Raw genomic sequence first — 18,691 nt, forward strand, 5'->3', positions numbered from 1 at the left:
CGCGGAAGCTGTAAAGAAGTGGCAGTCAAGTCTTTTAATGCTACTTAACTACCCGCGGGATCGGAGAACATTATCCACTAGATTTTATTTCCGACACTTACGATTGCTATTTCCATGATCTAAACCCGGCCGAAAATGGACACGGACCCGGCGGTCCAGGGTCCACATAACGCCGAGCTCCGTACCGATCCGCAATCGGCCTCATGTATCGGTAAAATCAACGGTCAGACCGAGAAGTTGACAAAGAACGCTGAACCCGTAGCCAATTGAGAGTACAAGATTCTAAGTTTACGACCAGGATATCGTAGTCTCACTCAAAGGATTGCTAAAGGGCCAACCGAAAGAAGAAGACATGATGAAGAGTCCTGAGCTTGTAGCTTCGATAAAAGTTGTTTGCAAAGTATTTACCAGGTGGAGAATGAGCGGATGGGAAATCTGTGGCCCCTAATTTGCCATCTATATAAATCCAAGATTCTAAAAAGGTTGCGTACAATCATCCAAGCTTTTGACCGTTCGGCATTCAATTTCCATTTGATGACTAAGCCACGTGGCTTGACGATGTGCGTCAGAGCTCAGAGCTTCGATGCAGCCATGGTGTCTACAACCTTGAATCCTTACATCGAGTATGGCCATTTGCTCCAGCAGAACAGCCAAAACACCAGACCTTTCGAAATTATAACGTCACATAATCCGAATCGATTGATCTGAGCTCTCTACTATCTTGTGCGATCGACTCCCCTATCTCAGCACGCATTGGACGCCATGGATATTACAGTCACTTTCAACGAGCTTCTGAAGGAGCGCAATGCGCCGGAAATAAGGAAACGGGTCACCCTGAATGCCATAGATGGCTTTTTGAAAGAGGCATACCGAATTGTAGGTCAAGCACCTCTGTTGCGACGCACTCTTCAAGCTGACCAGCTCCTTTAGAATTCGCATATCACGAGTCTTCATCGAGAACTTCAAGATGTCAGACAAGCCTACCTCTCGACTGCGCAACCACGAAAGACAAATACTCGGGCTGCTAAGAACCAAACCCGAGTACTATCCGACCGAGATCGAGAAGAAGTCGACGCCAATGCGAAGCAAATGATTCGGGAGCTGAATGCTGGCATTCGCGCCCTTGATGAGGCCGAACAATTACGCCGTGAGACCGAAACAGCCATGATTCGCAAGAAATATATAGGAGGCTTGGGCGCTCTGGGCTCGTGGGCTTCTGGTGGTATGGTTAGTAGCAAAACCCAGGAGCACGAGGAAGCAGAAGCAAAGGCACGAGATGTGGGCATCCACCGAGACAGCATTCTCTGGTTTTTAAGGCAACGGCTGGAATTATGCTGTCGTACACAACAGGATATGATGGAGGCACGCCTGACACGAGAGATGGAAAAGAGCCGCAGCATGCTTTCGAGAGCTGGTATCGCCGGAGACTTTGCGGAATTTCCTCCTTCTGCCCGACGAGCCTCGCAGACAGCCCCTTCTGAAAAGATCCCTATGTCCGACGACGGTCAACTCCCGAGCCAGCATCTTACGGAGGAGCAGATTCAGATGTTTGAGGAAGGAAATCAAGATATGATGAAGCATTTCGAGAGTAGCTTGGACAAAGTCAGGTACGTATCCATGCATCTTCCGATGTCAATCAGTACACCCTTGCCGGGTTGTTTCTGCACTATAGCTCCAAGCGCAACCAACACCCCATGGGGAAACAGACAATCTTTCGGGACATGTGGGCTGACTTTTACTTGATAGGACCGCTGAGAAGTCACTACTTGAGATATCTGAACTACAATCGCTGCTTGTGAACAACCTTGCAACGCAGTCAGCCCATATCGAACAATTAGTGTCAGATTCGTTTTCGACAACGGAAAACGTTGGTGGGGGTAATAAGGAACTTAAAAAAGCCACTCAGCGGGCAAGTCCAGCAAAGTATACTTTCTTTGCGGCGGGAGGATTGTGTGCGTTCCTTGTCGTTTGGGATCTTATATTCTGAGATGTTCCAGTGTATGAAAAGGGTGTATATTTAAAGCGGCACTACTGTACTGGTTTAGTCGATTGATTAGACAACATAATACAAAACGTCTGGCAAGCTAAGGGCAGGAAGGGGGTGTGGCTATGGGAGCCTCAAACGACAATGTCTGCTTATTGCTGTATGAAAGATGCTAAGACTTTTACATATATATCCAGTCTTAGCTCGTGTCTATCTCAAGTACTATTCTTTCGGGACAATATACTGCAACTGACGATTGGCGTAAAACCAGCAAGGAATGAAAGGGCGGGTTTGATGTCAGAAAGTTACTACTAGAATGATCGCCTACAAAAGGTTGTTTACAAGCTCAACGTGATTGGCGTGGAAATAAAATCGACACAACAGAGAGATGCAGAGTCGCCTCACCTGTTGGTATATAGAACTAAATCTCGACAGCCTTTCTTGTAACTTAATGTCACTTGGAAGTAACTACAACCCCCAGAGAAGCGGTCTCTTATCGGTTTGAACGGCCTGACAGCTAGACATAGCATCGTACACACCACTGCTCGAGCATATAAATCAGGAGACATAATCTTGCATTCATGACCTTGACTGGGTAGCTGTTCAGCCCTAGGCTGAGCTGTCAGGGCGGATCAAATTTCAACATTCGATCTTGAAAAGACATACGATGTCAAGTGTTCTTTGCCCAATTACACCGACATCTAAAACGGGCCCAGCGCCAGGACCCTCAGATTTAATATTGAGATATAGATCTAAAGCAAGATGAGTCTTACATGGAATACATTCCATCTCATCGAATAGTCATTGTCATACGACAGCCCAAATCGATACTTTACGTCTTTCAGGCGGGCGAAGTCGGAGGCTCTCTAGCTATTATTACTTAACCGTGCATTTTAAAGCCCCGTGATGTTATGTCTAAGATTTTTTACTTCCCCGTGACGGGGCGTCCGGGGGTGCTAAAAGAGCCACTCGGCACTGACGATGCATGCGTCCGTCCGTTCTGCAAACGAATCGAAGGGGTCTGGAAGAAGTGACCCAGGTTCTTTTTTTCTGGGGAATGGGGCAGATATTTTAGGAGGGGAGAAGAGGGGAGGGGTTTGGGGAAGAACTAGAGAGAACCCGAAATGTACATTGGAGAAAGACTGATGAACCAACGGGTCAATTACGTTACGGTATGTATGGTGATCATCTATGGTACCTGAATGGACGTTGACTGGAGATATTCATTGTATGAGATGAGATGTAGATCAGAGTAAAAAACCGAACTAAAGGAACCACACATCAGACCACTGAATAATTAGTCCCTCAACTGCTGAAACTGACAGCAGTCGATACAATAAAAGCAATACAATTCTACAGTTGAACATGGGATCAGTTACTTAAACGGACGAAACACTACGTCAGCTCACCGTCTTCAATTCATGCCAAGGTAAATTGCGCGAAGAGGGTACATACCTCGGTGAGATACGCTTATCCTCGCGCGTGACGTTTCAAGCCGAGGTGTACCCAGGTCGGCAACGGATAATGAGAGCTCAATCTTGACGTGATAGATGGAGCTTCACAAGCTTTTCACAAGCTCGTGGGGCATTTTCGGTAATAGATAAAGCATAAAAAGATAATAATTGTCGCAAACAAGAAATAACCAACTGTAAATATCTATCTATTGGACATATATCTTTTGTCTATAACGGACTACATTCTTCTATAACGGTTTCACGATCGTGTATCCGTACCTGCGCACGAACTCTCGATTATCTGCACGCCTCGTTTTCAGTTACTCACTTTGTACGCGCTATCGAGTCCGATCATCGCAAGGCGCGATTGTCTGTGTACTATCACCAAGCTCACCATCCGTACTACGAGAGCTCTATTTGGAAACAATAGAACTTCGGTCGAACAGTTTCTGTCTTAGTATTGTCTGAGAAGGAACTAGGAACGCCAGAAACCATATAGGTACAACAGTTATTAAGGTAAGTCTACAGAAACTCTCGAAGCGAAACACAAGAGGAAGTTTCCTTTGCTGTTGCCCTTGGTCCGTCAGGCCTGTCCCTGTTGAGCTCGAGTCTCAGTCAAACAAGTATCTGCACCCCTTGAGCACAAGCACAAGCACAAACCTTTCTATTCGTAGAGGTAGCTTTTTGAGGTACTTACTACCCATGCAACGATAGCATCAACAAGCAGCACAAGGTGCAAGAAAAGTCCACCGCCCGATGAGGTGAGGTGAGCCCAGCCCACAACTAGAGCTGCACCTTCCACCTCTGTCCTGTCCTGTTTGGCACCGGGCGGGCGCCCCTTCCCCCGAGAGCTCCAGTTGTCCGGAATAACGGCGCCTGATTTGCCCGCGTGCATCGCATGCTGGGGACATGGCCAATTACATCAGGCCAGAATCTGGTTTACGCAACGTCTGGCCCTTGGAGTGGATATTCATTCATGGATCTCTACTTTCTAAGGAATCCAGCCGGACGAAGTTCCGGGTCTCTTTGACCTCTGGAGATAAGGGACTGGATGGGACGGGAAAAGACCGTTGAGCTCCTGGCTTGTGAGAAAGTGTCTCGCAGATTTACAGCAATGAATGCTCCATCTTCTCTTACACGGACAGTCCGTCCTAGAGGTCAACTGAAGCAGCTTGTGACAGCCAATTCCCAGCACATTTCCCTTCATTGTGTCGCCTAAAACAGGCTTTTCTTACTCCATGTCAATCAAACATGACTTGCGGCGGACCGTAACTTACTGATCAAAGTTGCTGTTAGGTACCTTTTTGTTTACCCCAAAAAAGCACACTCCCACAGGGGTTCAGGCCGATTGGAAGAAGTCTCTCACCTCAGTTCACCTCACCCGCAAACACACCCCCTGGCTCCACTAAAGCCAGGCCACCGGACCGCCCCAAGACCCCTCTGCCTACCCCCCTAATCGACAATCCTCAGGGCCGCAGCCCACTATGACACCGTCACTGAACACACCCCGTCAGGGTCAAAGTCAGACTCAGTCTCAGAGCATCTCAAGCTCCAGCTCGACTGATAAAACGGCGCCTGTCCCTTCTTCATCTTCCTCCATCTCTCGACTTAATTCTATCGTTCATCACATCTCGCCCAAAATGGTTTCTACTACAAATTTCCCTGCCGAAGTCGTGCCCCAGGCACCTGAAGACCCTCTCTTCGGTCTTGCACGAGAGTACAAGGCCGACGACAGCCCTAAGAAGATTGATCTTGTAAGTTCAACCCTTCCTGCTCAGATTTTTAATTGCGCTTTTGTCATGATTGTCTTTGCTAACCTTGATTTCTCATAGGGTATCGGCGCTTACAGAGATGAGAACGCAAAGCCCTGGGTGTTGCCAGTCGTCAAGAAGGTATGAAACTTGCGCCAGCCCATCTTACACCCTATTGCTCCATGACATTGTCCTCCCCCAACAAACACATTCCTCTGTCGCATACACAAATATTACACTTCCAGACCCGGCGACGAGTCCGATGTGGATTCGGCTTACCTCAAGCCTTTCCATGATTGCGACTTTCCCGTCATGGGATCGCCTTTTTGCAATGCGCCATCTGGATCCTTCTCATGCAAATATGCGTCACAACTTGCCCCAATTGCCCCGCCGCCACGACTCCGGTCAAACACTCTCGTCTTGGAATTCGAGCTAACCCCACGTTTGTCATAGGCTGATGAGATCCTGCGAAACGACCCTGAGCTCAACCACGAGTATGCCCCCATCGCGGGTATTGCCAGCTTCACATCCAAGGCTGCCGAGCTAGTCTTTGGCCCCGATTCTTCTGCCATCCAAGACAAGCGCTCAACAACTCTACAAACAATCTCTGGTACCGGTGCTGTGCATTTGGGAGCTCTTTTCCTTGCCAAGTTCTACAAGGGCAACCAGACTGTCTACCTCTCAAATCCCACTTGGGCGAACCACCACCAGATCTTCAAGAATGTCGGCCTCTCAATCGACACATACCCTTACTTCCACAAGGAGACCAAGGGTCTTGATTTCGAGGGATTCAAGAAGACTCTGCAGTCCGCTCCTGAGGGCTCTGTCTTCGTCCTTCACGCATGTGCACACAACCCTACTGGTGTCGACCCTACCCAAGATCAGTGGACCGAGATTGCTTCTATCATGAAGGAGAAGAACCACTTCCCCTTCTTCGATACAGCTTACCAAGGCTTTGCCTCCGGTGATCTCGTCAAGGATGCCTGGGCTATCCGATACTTTGTCGACCAAGGCTTCGAGCTCGTTGTTGCTCAGAGTTTCGCCAAGAACTTCGGTCTTTACGGAGAGCGTGCCGGCTGCTTCCACGCCGTTACCTCTCCTGCTCCTGAGGCTTCCAACACAATCACCCGCATTGGCTCTCAACTGGCTATCCTCCAGCGATCCGAGATCTCCAACCCTCCTCTGTACGGTGCCCGCATCGTCAGCACAGTTCTCAACGACCGCGACCTCTTCGCTGAGTGGGAGGAGAACCTGCGCACCATGTCTGGCCGTATCATCAGCATGCGAGATGCTCTTCGCGGCAAGCTCGAGGAGCTCCAGACCCCCGGTACCTGGAACCACATTACCGACCAGATCGGTATGTTCAGCTTTACTGGCTTGAGCGAGAAGCAAGTGCTTCAACTTCGACAAGAGTTCCACGTCTACATGACCAAGAACGGCCGTATCAGCATGGCTGGTCTCAACGATAACAACGTTGAGTACTTTGCCAAGGCGGTTGACAAGGTTGTGCGAGACGCTGCTTAGATAGAACCTGATTGTTTGGGATTGTGTACGAACTCATGAAAGTGGTCAACTACCTACAAGACCTTGGAAAGAAACGGCGTTTGGATATGTTTACTATTATCACCTATCATGACTGGGTCTCTGCAAAAAAGCACTGAACGATCCTTGTTTTAGCATGCTGTTGACAGCTTCTAATATACCTTGACTGCATTTGCTATCTACAATCTATTTTGACTGCCATTTGTACTGCAATATTATGTGAGGATGATGTCGTAAAACAGAAGACAGAGACCGTTCTGGGGATTCACATGTTTGGACAACATCAAGGGTACATTCTTGGCATACGCCAGAGCTTTTACCCGCAGATACAGCAGGTACATAGTACGTAGCATGAACACCTTGAAAACCACGATCCTAAGCTGCGATTGGCCCGCCTCTCACCTTGGGCCACCTTAGGCTACCTTGGACTGACAGGCGGTTCCTGCTTTATTAGGTAAAAGTACTATTCTCGCTGTAGCGGTAACCCGAAGCGGACCAAGAGGTTGGGCAGGACTCCATCAACGAATATTCGGGGAAAATTCGCGGTCTCGGGGGAGTCTCTGACTACTACTGCGGTTTTCGTTGTAGCTATCGCCGACGCGGTATCATGACTCCGATTTACCGTGAAGGCGGGGTTTTGGTCTTGATCTTGCCACGCACTCCCCTGATATGGGCTGAGCTGTTTTTAACTCCCGTCTGGGGAAGACGAGAAAGAAGCAGTCATCGTTCTTCTTTTTTCCTCCCTCCTTTTTTCCTGGAGCAGCCCACCTCCGCAATTTTTTATCTTTTCCCCGCATGGGAGCCGCTCGCTTGTCCGGGGACAAGGGGGGCGTGTATACAAGAATCGAGCTCTGCGAGACAATCACCAGGTACAAACAAGATACGATATGGGGGAAGTCGGCGTAATGAAAGTTTTTTTACTTGTTACGGTGGATACAGAAATGGTAGCGAGGTCTAGTAACTAGGGAAAACGGTAGAGTCGACGTTACAGAGCTGCTGCTTGTCTATACCTTGCTGCTGTCTCTGTGCTGTTTGGTTATCGTTATGTCATTAGACAGGCAATTTTACAATATGGGATCCATACACTGTCCCGACAAAGTCCGACTATCATGAAATTATCAACATCAAAACATTAGAAACCATCAACAGTGGAAAAGTGAAGAAAAAACTGTCCAGTGTTTCCTTGGGCTATTACACAATGGCGTATCCACCGCAGCGGGTCGGTACAGAGTACTTGGGCGGGACTTCTCCGATGCCGGGGAAGACCAAGGTATGGAAGGAAACTATGGGGTAATAAGAAACCTGGAGAATGGTGCTGGTTTCGTGATCGAGGCTGTACTTTGCGGGTGTGTTGAAGCTTTGTGGAGTAGGTAGCAGAAGGAAGAGCACATGACTGTCGGTTATTGTTGCTAAGGGCTAGATGAGTGCGTAGTTTAGCTTGGGTCTATAATTACCAGGGCACAATTGTTCGTGATATGATGTGGAGAGGGATAAGACAGATATTATTAGCATGTGAAGTCTGTGGATTGTAGCTTGATATACAGAGACGGAGTGAGTCTGATGAAAGCTACCTTAAGGAAGCATCTTAATATCCTTGAAATATGAGCTTGACTTTGATTCACATGTGTTTAACTAAAAAGATTCCTCTCTATCAATCTCAGTTCTACAAGCAATTACGCTGCTTCAGAAACCCTAAATATAGTTCTAAAATACTACTCAGCTAGAGAAACAGTCCGTTCCCAAGACATCGTCAATTGGATTTTGCTTTTATCATAAGTACAAGCCTTACGGGCAATTGCTTCCAGTACAGCATAGTTCTTCAACTGAACAACTGCAGATTGCAATGGGATGGAGAGAAACTGGCGTAACAGCATATAACATCTTTAGCCAGGCCTGTTTCCCAAGTCTCCCTTACCAAACACTCACGAGATGAAGATACCGGCTGCGAAAACTTGGTATGTCTATGGATACACCTTTGTGATTATTAACCGTAGTGCTCATACTAAATCAAACACCCTTCAGTAATGCTCGCTCTTACTATCAGAAGCCTTTCCCTCATGACATTCCACCTCAATAAGCCCTCACATCTGGGCAATTCAAACTTGGTTCGAATATTCAGACAATTGGAGCAGTTGAGAAATGTCATGGTGTTTTTGCTGTGCACAGTACTGAAACTTCATACATAAAATGACCAATTAAGCCAACTAACCTAACCATATGTTTGTCCTGCTCAGTAGGTACCTAGGTAGGTATACGATAAAACGCTTAGTTCGGTGACACTTGCTGTTTCATGAGTTTGTGATACTTCACTCACTCACCTTGGCTCACCTTAGCACTTAGCTGCCTAAACTGGCAACCCCCACCAACCTCACCACCATCCAGGTACATTGACACAACCTATCTCACCAACAATGCGCCTTCAGCCATGGGGAGAAAACTACCGTGGAAAACATCCTCGGCTCAGTCAAGTCCAGAGAAGAAACCGTCTCTAAAATCTGAAAGTCCACATCCGACGCCTTCTCGATCACCAAATCGCCAGACTGGTACTCCTTCAGCATCTACCAAGAAACCGCGTCGTGAGCGCGTTGTCGAAGCAGAAGGTCTGATACTACGAACTCATCGTTACTCCACAAAGACTCATAAATTTATAGATGGCGTACGCAGTCCGTCGACATCGCCTCCTCCGGAGCCACCACCAGAGAGGTCCGTTTTGCTTGTCCCTCTCAACTGAAATACCAGCTGACCAGACCCAGATTCATGAGAGCTGGCTTAGGCCACGATGATCGCTATCGCATGGTCGAAGACGAATTCGTCAACATGGCTCACCAATTCACCGTCCATCTCCATCGCGCAGAGTATAACCGCCTAAAGAACCTGGCTAAGTACCAGAACGCGGATACAATCCGCGAAATAGAGCGCCCCAGCGTTGGCGCGCCTACTCTTCTTGCGCGGCAACGTCATGAGACCGCGCATAGAGAATCTAAGCAGCGCACTCTTCTTGGGGGCTCCTCTAACAACAAAGAGACACCCTACTCGGGTTCGAGTTTGCAGGGTCTTATGGAAAGTCCGAGGAAGGAGCATAAGTGGATTTCAGCAGGTCTGGCCGACGCGGCTAAGACGAGAGCTTCCGCTGGGTTCGATTCGCAAAAGATCACACCGGTACGGATGAAGCAGATTTCAAAGCCTTCATCTGGGCAGAAGAGACAGATTTCTCTGGCAGATAATGACGAGAGTGATGATGGGGATGATTTGGATCTCGCTACGCCTTCACGCACGCCTGCGACGAAAGCGGCGCGCACAGCTCAAACTTCAAGCCCAGCTATGTCGCGTTCAGCACCTCGACCGGCTTTCAGTACTCCTCGGGTGCTGAATACAACAACGAACACTACTTCGCGGTCAGGGTCCAGCGCTAAGCGACCAACTACAGCACCAGGAGATGGAGCTCGGCCGACAGCTAAACGCAGCGATGTCCATGAAGACATTGACGATGACGACATGTTTGGGATTACAAAACGGATGTCTGACCGTCGCAAGTCAAGAGGGCAAAGTCGCAAGACGGAAGATAAAGCACCCGCCAATTCTTCGCTCGATGACATCCCTTCATTTATATAAACATTGGAGACCTACACTAGCATTCTCATAATCACTGAAATACAGGCATTTTTACGAAAATCAAATCAGTTCTTTTATTCATGTAAGTCTTATCCTTCCATTGGCCGGTCCTGCATTGTAAGCTCATCAAAGTCGTCCAGCAACTCATTCATATCAACCTGAGGAGCCTCATCGTCACCCTCAGTCTCGGCCACGCTCATCTCCTCTTCCTCTCTCTTCTTAGATTTGTACAGGGCGAGCGTAGCACGGAGCTCCTCGTCTTCCTCGACATCTCGCAAGAACTGCTCGTACTCTTGATCCAAACGTTCTTGATCGGCCTTCTTGGGAAGGAGCTCACCCTCGTCCTTGTCCATACGCTTGAGCTGCCAGTTTCTCTTGCGGTTCTTTCTGCGGCGGGGGTAGTGCTTCTTGATTAGCACCACGTCAGGAATCGTTGACGAGTATGTGTTGGAGTTCTCAATCGCCTCATATTCGGTGTTGTTGAAAACAGTACCAGCCAGGAGGTAACCCATAGCGGAGTCACCAGGCTGAAGAAGTCGGCCCATGTGAGTCCTTGTGAAGTATGTTCGGTCGTTGACACCGAGATCAGTAGCTCGGGCAACTGTGGCTTCGGCAAGCGTCCACTTGCCCTTCTGGTTTGTTGTGAGTTCAATGTCCATGACAATGAACTCAACGAGCTCATGGGTATCGGTCAGAGACAAGAATGGGGCTCGCCAGTAGATTGGCGCACTGATATCACAGGTCTGGAGGGTCTGAGGATCCATCAGGTAGAGGGAAGTACCGATCTTGTGGCAGAGAAGGAGAGGTGAGATGTTGCCACACTGCTTAGCCATTTTGATGGGCAAAGCAACCAAGTCGTCCTTACATATAGGGACCAACTCAGCTGAGTATGTGAACTTGAAGGACTTTTTGGAGGTGTGGATATCGTGAGAAATCAGCTCCTGCGACGCCTTTACCTTGACGGGAACCACGGAGTTGAGGAAGTCGATGAACTTCTCGGCCTGGTTCTTTTGCGAGAAGAAGAAGTCGATACCATCCTTGGCTTCTCTGATGTTAAGGGTATCCCTGTGCGCACCATGCTTCATGATGAGTTGTTCGAGGAAAAGGAAAGTTCGCTTGTGAAGAACCTTCTGGCGGACCTGGACAGCGGCTCGCCAGACGTTGGCAGTGTATGACTTGGCACACTCGGGGCACTGTTGGTAGGCCACAACATAAATAACCTCGAAACTCTGCTGGAGCAGCATGCCATCCTGAACTTCATCCTGGATAGTGAGCTTGACCTTGACTCTTCGCGAGTGAGGTTCTGTCCAGATGAAATGGGCGTCTATGATGCGGACTTTGTTCAGACCTCGAAGTTTCTTGAGGCACAGGGCCAACAGTTCTCGAGATTCGGGAGAGGCGACAATCCAACTGGTGGGGGGCATGAGCCATCGGTCGCAGTCTCGGCAGAAGTTTAGGGTCGCCTCTCGCTGGACGCCCTGGGAGATGTCGACGGTGAGCTTGATGCAGTCGTAGCAAAGAGCGCCGGAGGCAGCGGTTCCATCGATGGGAGCGCCACAGTTACAGCACAGAATACTGAAAGATTTGAATTAGCATTTGCGCCCAAGACAACAGTGCGGGGTGTTTTTGAAAAAGATCAAGACTCACGTTGCAGCACCCTGCTGCTGAGAGACAGGGGCTATAGAGATAGGCTGGTCATCCAAGTCCATCGACATGCTGGGCAACGATGTCGTGGGTGATATTTCTGTGGTGTTTGGGTTGGAATTGAGTGATACTCAGTGACTCTTTGGAAACCCAATAGTGGGAGAAATTAGTTCGCCGCCGCTTGATAAGCGGCTTATCGGGCAGAATATTTTTTGGCAGGCGCGGGGCAAATTTTTGGAAAATGCAAGACACAGTCATAAAGTTCAGGGTCCACCTCACTTGGCTCGATGAAGATTTGGTCATGCCGATCATTGGATGGGCCATCATGTTTTATATGGATATTCTATTCTATCACTGAGAAATTCATGGTTTTTGGGCCAGAATCAGGTATTATAGACGAAAAAAGAAAAAGGACAAAAACTGTGGCTCGTATGAAAATCAGAAAATCTTGCTTAATACCCTCGTCACCTCGGCTGGTTGCTCTTCCGCATCCGACTTCTTCTTTGCAAGAGGGACTTGCTTGAAGGACCGCTTGACCTGTCGCACAGACTCGTCCGCCTGACCATCAGTTTCGTTGTCTGCCTTCCTCTTCTTGGTCTTGGCCTTGACCGCCATACCGTCCAGCATCTTTGCCTTCTCCACGTTCCTGACAAACTCCTTGTTCTCCTTTGTCGACTTGCTGATTTCGGCTCTCATGCGGCTGGTGCGCTCTGCGTTCTCGACAGCGATTTGTTCTGTGAGGTTGTGCCACTTGAAGCCCTTAAGGTATAGCAGGTTCCACAAATCGTCGTGGTAGTAGCCGCCCTTCTTGCCGCCAATGGTGCGCGCGTTGAGAAGATCGCAGACAGCCTTGGCGTCCTTCTTTTTGGTGAACTCTACCCAACCCTCGGTGTAGGAACGCTTCTTGTTACCGCCGGCCTTAACGCGACGGGCATGCGAAGCTGGGTCTTCGGGAGCGAGGAAGATGCGGTTGATGGTGCCGTAGGGTTCGAGGAGGGAGCGCAGCTTAGTGGGCTTCATGAAAGGCGGTATGCGAGAGAGGTAGACGACGCCTGACTTCTTGATAGCAGCTTCGGAGGCGACGAGATTCTTCTTTGTCAAAGTTTTCGTAATATCGGGGAGTTCTGTTGATGTGGTGTCTTTTGATTTGCGCTTAGGCTTTTCAGGCTGGTCCTCCTTCTTGTCTTCCTTTGGCGTCTTCTTTGAGCCCTTCTCGATAACCTCGTCCTCGTCGTCGCTAGCATCGCAATCATCATCGCTTCCTAGATCATCTTCGGAGTCGGAGTTGGCTTTCCGTTGCTTTGCGCTGCGGCCACCCTTTCGCATATCGTCTTCTTCGGAGTTGTAGCCGACATCGCTTTCTCCATCGCTGTCGGCGATCTCGAGGAACTCATTTTTGGTTTCGGGCGCCATATTGAATAATGAATGCGAGCGAATGGCAGCTATTGGGATTGGTGTCTCCCTATGTGAGGCTGGAGAACTGATTGTAGAAAAAAAGTAAATCGCTGATAAGATAAGGCGTCGCGATCCCTTACCTTAGTTAGTAGCTTGCAGGGGTCTATCGAGAATTGGAGAACAGGGTCATGTGACTTGGAGGGGTAGATAGCGACGTCACTGATAAGAGGTTGAATTGGAGGGACAACCTTTGTATATAGAATGGTCCAAGATATAGAAAGATTGGTTAACTGTCTTGCCTTCTAATAATAGTTATGGAATATAATGATGATATCTGGTTTCTTATGTTTATAAACAATTTCAATAAACCACACTACTCATATTTGCCACGGTGAAGTTGTTCAATTGTATCCAAGCTCAACCTTTACCATTTGGTTACCCTTGAGTGAAACATGATATAATAAACTGAGCATGAGCTATCTTCTTTTCAATCAATCTCATGACTTCTCTATCCGTCCCAAATTATATTATCATGCCTTATCAATTCGCGGCGGGGTTTCTATCATGACCCTGCCGACGTCGGTACTTGAATGTACTGTAGGTAGTCCATAAGACGTGGGGCAATACCGCGAGCCGCGAGCCGCCAACCGCCGTCATGGAAGATGCTACCTTGAAAGAGATAGGCGGTACCTACTTCTACCTGCCTGCCTTAGGTTTACTCATGACCTCCAGCTCATATACTCCACTTCCAACCTCAAAAGTGGCCAACTACAAAGATATAGTCTGACTGCTATTGCTCTTTCTTTCAACTCACTCTCTCACATAAACCACCCAACATGTCTGTCGAAACAATCACCACAATCTCCCCAAACACAAATGAGGCCATCCTCACCAGGAATGGCGCCTCTGCTGCCGACCTTGAGTCTCTCCCCAAGGTTGCCGCTGAGGCTTTCCAGAGCTACCGCAAGACAACACTAAAGGAGCGACAAGCTATTGTTCGCAAGTTCCTTGATGCTCTCATGGCCAAGAAGGATGAGCTTGGTGAGGAGTTGACTGTTCAGATGGGTCGTCCCATCTCCTACACACCCGGTGAGGTTGCCACAGCTGTGAAGCGTGGTGAGTATCTCCTCAAGATTAGCGACGAGGCTCTTAAGGACACCGACGGTGAGCCCGAGAAGGGCTTCAAGCGCTTCATCCGCAAGGTCCCTGTCGGACCCGTTCTCATCATCTTTGCGTGGAACGTAAGTGTTGGCCTCGTTTTGCTGCTTCTGCATCGCATTAGTTCCGTCACTGACTCTGTCTAGTACCCTTATCTTATCCTGGTCAACTCTCTTATTCCCGCTCTTCTTGCAGGATGCAGTGTAATCCTCAAGCCCTCACCTCAGACCCCTACCATCGTGGAGCGTGTGACCGATCTCCTCAAGGAGTCGGGCTTGCCGGATGGCGTTTGCCAGTACTTCCACTGCGGCTCTCCTACAATCATGGAGACTATCGTGCGCGATCCCAAGATCGAGCTGGTTTGTTTCACGGGCTCTGTGGCTGGAGGTCTTTCTGTGCAACAAGCTGCGTCTGACCGCATTGTAAATGTCGGTCTGGAGTTGGGTGGCAAGGACCCGGCATATGTCCGATCAGATGTCGATATCGATTGGGCTGCTGCAGAGATTGTTGATGGTGCCATTTTCAACTCTGGACAGAGCTGCTGCTCTCTTGAGCGTGTGTATGTTGACGAGAAGATCCACGACCAGTTTGTTGAGGCCGTGCAAAAGGTCCTCAAGAGCTACAAGCTCGGAGATCCTTTTAACAAGGAGACTCAGATCGGACCTGTCGTTTCAAAGCGATCAAAGGAAGCTGCCGAGGAACACATCAAGGACGCCGTCGCCAATGGTGCCAAGGATGCGACTCCCGAAAACGAGACTTTCAGCAACCCTCCTCCCAAGGGTAACTTTGTGAAACCCACCCTTCTCACGGGCGTCAACCACAGCATGCGGGTCATGACTGAGGAGTCATTTGCCCCAATTAGTAAGTTTTACGACGAGATTTTGTTAATCTAGTGCTGACCATGATACAGTTCCCGTTATGAAGGTCAAGGACGACAGCGAGGCCATCAAGTATATGAACGACAGCGAGTTTGGTCTGACCGCCAGTATCTGGACCAAGGACACAGACAAGGGATACGAGCTGGCCGAGGATGTGGAAGCCGGCACCGTTTTTGTCAACCGATGCGATTATCCGGCACCGGTACGTTCTCTTTTCCGCCACAAGCACAAAGGGCTTTGCCTTGTGTAATGAGTGACATTACTGACCGATTGACAATAGGATCTGGCATGGACTGGCTGGAAGAACTCTGGTAAGGGACAAACACTTAGCAAATTTGGCTTTGACCAGTTTGTTAAGCTTAAGAGCTACCATCTTAAGGATTACCCCAACTAGAGGGGTTGATGATGAAAGAGAGGGATTGTTAGTTGAACACAGTCAAGATGTTTGACGACAATGACTCTGAATAACGAGACGACGTCTGTATTAAAATGAATCAAAATAAACTGCAAGCAAATCTGGTATTGTTTCCTACGATGCACACATCATTTCTCTTAGCGACTGGGCTGTCTCTAGGAAGTATCGAAGTGTTTCCCCTGGCGAGAAGGAACCGACAGAAGCGGGTGAGACGAGACGTTTTCGATAACGGGCAGCCAAGACAGGCACTGATGAGTATCGACATAAGCTTTTTTGGGTAATGAATGAGAATGAGAAGAGGCTGCATTCGGTAATTTATCGCTGAGTCGAACAATCTGCGACAACCAGTCACACTTGAACTTGTGAGTGGCAGAAGAGATGACGACATGAGACTCAGGCAATATGAAGTGTCAATGTTTGCATGTGAGATTATTTTCTATTGAGGCTATTCAATTATTAGTATTGACTTGGTTTATCTATCCCTCTTTAGGGTTGTTCGTTGTTCGTTGTTCGTGAACCTGAGTTTGATGACCGCCTCTCCCTTTTCTTGTATACGTTGCACGAGAAATTGGCTTAGAGACGCCACGCCACCGCATCTTTCTTCGGTGAAGGGCAGAGAGAGAAAAAGGATGCCCGGCATTAAGTATATGATATTGAAGGTGCCCTTGTACATGGATGTAATTTCATTTATAAGCAGTGGGCCAATAAATGCCATACAAAGGAGTCACGTCAGTTTGACCGTGCACTCTATCGATAAACTAACATAAAATAGTTTGCAGACTAGAAAATCCGAATATAGAACCATCAGCCAAGCTGTGTCCTCCTTGTGGCCTCTGCCTACCGTTTTCTTTGACTGGTGACCCCCCCTCTTTCGTCGCACCAACTTAGACAAGTCGCCCTCAGCTGAGACACTAGTTCGGGGCGGTGGAGTGCAGAAATTACAGTGCACCCGAACCGCTGGAATTCCAGTGTGTTTGGCAACATTCCAGAACAATTATAGGCAGTTTCTCCCTGCGCCTGCACGCGGAGGGATAATCAGTAGTCAGTGACCACAACATTTGCCTGCATCTGCAGTCAGACTTGTCTACTTCTCTCTTCGTCAAGCTCGTACCTTATATTAATTGGCATTTGCCTCTTTCTTTCTGTTTAATCTCCATCTTTTTTATTAGTGCTTAGATCTTGTACTGCCTGTGCTTGTCATTTTTGTTAATGTACAGCACATACATTCCTGTCCTTCTTTTTCCTGATACTGTCTAAACTCACTATAACCCTCTCTCATTCTACAGGCTACTTATACCAACCAACCTTCACTACTCATTCCAATCTACTCCGGTACCTTACATTAGTGAGACTCAGACTTGAATCTCTTTGTATCAAAAACATACCAGAGTCAAACTCCACCAACCACTCACACTCTCTCAATTCAAAGGCCGCGTGCCTTTTCCCTTCTTTGTTCCTACCTCTCTTAGACTGTCAGACTAAACTACTAAAACAAAACGAGGCGTCAGCTTCAGTTAACGTTACCGCACTGACAATCTATTTCATCTTACTCTACTTTACTTTATTATTTCTCTCTCTATACTTCCTTCCTCAATTTCCCGCCTTCTTCTCTCTCTTCACAAAATTCCAATCATCCGCCTTTCTTCTTCCTTTCAGTCAGCCTCTTTCCCAACCATTTTAACTTCAGCTCGGTTCTGGAACACCAGCCCTGGTTTGGCTTTCTACTTCTTCTTCTTCTCTCTTCAAACGTCGCCACTTGACCCTTCTCTTCTCTTCTATAAGAGAACCATCTCCACAACGTCGACTTAATGGGATCCGCAGCTCTTTACACTTCCGAGAGACGAGATCCTCGGTGTTTTGATCTTCCCTTCGGCAATCGACTTCGATCTTCTACAATGCATATCTCAGACGACTTCCACATGCTCCGAGAGCGTGTTCAGACTATCGTTCGTCAACGACGTCGCAAGGAGAAGCGGAGCTTGGATATTGTAAGTCAATGCACTTTTCAGGGTTCTCGACTGGTTCCTGAGCTAACGTTTTACTTACAGTCTGCACCATTCAACTTTGAGAAGAACCCTGTCAATTTGCCAGGCGTATCAGATGAACAGCAAGTCCCCTCTTATACGGGTCAACATCTCAATCATCAAAGCTAACTTGGCTCTTCAGACTCGCTATGCTTCGAGAACAAGCTGCCGCCAGCCGAATTGGCATCGCAGACCCTCCCAGTCCCGTCGCTCCGCGCTCACCCTGTTCAACATCAAGCCTCTTCTCCCACCCAGTTCGACCAGCCATGAAGTCGGTTCACACATCGAACTCGGTCTCCTCCACCGAGAGTCTTCACTAATCGAATGTCGACACGTTAATCAACCTTGTATTGCTTTATTCTTTCACGGCCATTTAGAAGTTTGTTTAGGACGAGGCGTCATCATCCTAGAAAAGGGAAAACACATCAATTGTTTGTTTGGGCAACACGCTTCGCGGGAAAGCTACACACTATTGTTATTGGTATTGTACGATAATGAATCACTGGGATGAAAAAGAATGGAAAGGGCATCTACGGGACCATGGGCATGGGAACATCAACATCAAACAGAACATCATCATACCCGGCGTATAATTTAATCTGATAATTAATCCTTTTACTCTTCATCTCCTCCTGGACCCCTAAATTTGATATCACACGAATAACATGACATGACATGATTTGTACTCACTATAATGTTTCTCACGCGCGTTGTTCAGGAATGTGAACGAAACAAAAGTCGTTGGTGGGGAGAGCGCCATATCATGGTATGTCATGGCATGTTTCATTTCATTTGCATGTTTAAGACATGCATGCGTCCTCGCTTCACTTCTCT

The 18,691-nt window shown here is 48.1% G+C and overlaps 7 protein-coding genes across 7 annotated transcripts; 5 read left to right on the forward strand and 2 right to left on the reverse strand.

Moving 5' to 3' along the window:
* Window positions 1-762: 762 nt before the first annotated feature.
* On the forward strand, window positions 763-1,987 carry FIESC28_07874 (uncharacterized protein; the record flags this gene model as incomplete). The annotated part of the gene is made up of 3 exons (XM_031162014.1): window positions 763-876; window positions 931-1,607; window positions 1,747-1,987. 3 exons carry the CDS (start codon window positions 763-765, stop codon window positions 1,985-1,987), a joined length of 1,032 nt encoding a protein of 343 aa, XP_031013927.1.
* Window positions 1,988-5,078: 3,091 nt separating this feature from the next.
* FIESC28_07875 (uncharacterized protein) lies at window positions 5,079-6,713 on the forward strand (the record flags this gene model as incomplete). The annotated part of the gene is made up of 3 exons (XM_031162015.1): window positions 5,079-5,192; window positions 5,271-5,330; window positions 5,643-6,713. The coding sequence occupies 3 exons, from the start codon at window positions 5,079-5,081 to the stop codon at window positions 6,711-6,713; spliced, it is 1,245 nt and encodes a 414-aa protein (XP_031013928.1).
* Window positions 6,714-9,156: 2,443 nt separating this feature from the next.
* Window positions 9,157-10,343, forward strand: FIESC28_07876 (uncharacterized protein; the record flags this gene model as incomplete). The annotated part of the gene is made up of 3 exons (XM_031162016.1): window positions 9,157-9,331; window positions 9,383-9,434; window positions 9,485-10,343. The coding sequence occupies 3 exons, from the start codon at window positions 9,157-9,159 to the stop codon at window positions 10,341-10,343; spliced, it is 1,086 nt and encodes a 361-aa protein (XP_031013929.1).
* Window positions 10,344-10,432: 89 nt separating this feature from the next.
* On the reverse strand, window positions 10,433-12,058 carry FIESC28_07877 (uncharacterized protein; the record flags this gene model as incomplete). The annotated part of the gene is made up of 2 exons (XM_031162017.1): window positions 10,433-11,918; window positions 11,991-12,058. 2 exons carry the CDS (start codon window positions 12,056-12,058, stop codon window positions 10,433-10,435), a joined length of 1,554 nt encoding a protein of 517 aa, XP_031013930.1.
* A 367-nt stretch (window positions 12,059-12,425) lies between these two features.
* Window positions 12,426-13,400, reverse strand: FIESC28_07878 (uncharacterized protein; the record flags this gene model as incomplete). Its single annotated transcript, XM_031162018.1, has 1 exon — window positions 12,426-13,400. One exon carries the CDS (start codon window positions 13,398-13,400, stop codon window positions 12,426-12,428), a length of 975 nt encoding a protein of 324 aa, XP_031013931.1.
* Window positions 13,401-14,218: 818 nt separating this feature from the next.
* Window positions 14,219-15,812, forward strand: FIESC28_07879 (uncharacterized protein; the record flags this gene model as incomplete). The annotated part of the gene is made up of 4 exons (XM_031162019.1): window positions 14,219-14,623; window positions 14,687-15,401; window positions 15,451-15,620; window positions 15,699-15,812. The coding sequence occupies 4 exons, from the start codon at window positions 14,219-14,221 to the stop codon at window positions 15,810-15,812; spliced, it is 1,404 nt and encodes a 467-aa protein (XP_031013932.1).
* Window positions 15,813-17,641: 1,829 nt separating this feature from the next.
* Window positions 17,642-17,986, forward strand: FIESC28_07880 (uncharacterized protein; the record flags this gene model as incomplete). Its single annotated transcript, XM_031162020.1, has 2 exons — window positions 17,642-17,821; window positions 17,882-17,986. The coding sequence occupies 2 exons, from the start codon at window positions 17,642-17,644 to the stop codon at window positions 17,984-17,986; spliced, it is 285 nt and encodes a 94-aa protein (XP_031013933.1).
* Between the last annotated feature and the right edge of the window lie 705 nt (window positions 17,987-18,691).

The sequence above is a fragment of the Fusarium coffeatum genome (assembly GCF_003316985.1).
Source record: "Fusarium coffeatum strain FIESC_28 chromosome Unknown BRIP53273_contig_177, whole genome shotgun sequence".
Taxonomy (NCBI): Eukaryota; Fungi; Ascomycota; class Sordariomycetes; order Hypocreales; family Nectriaceae; genus Fusarium; species Fusarium coffeatum.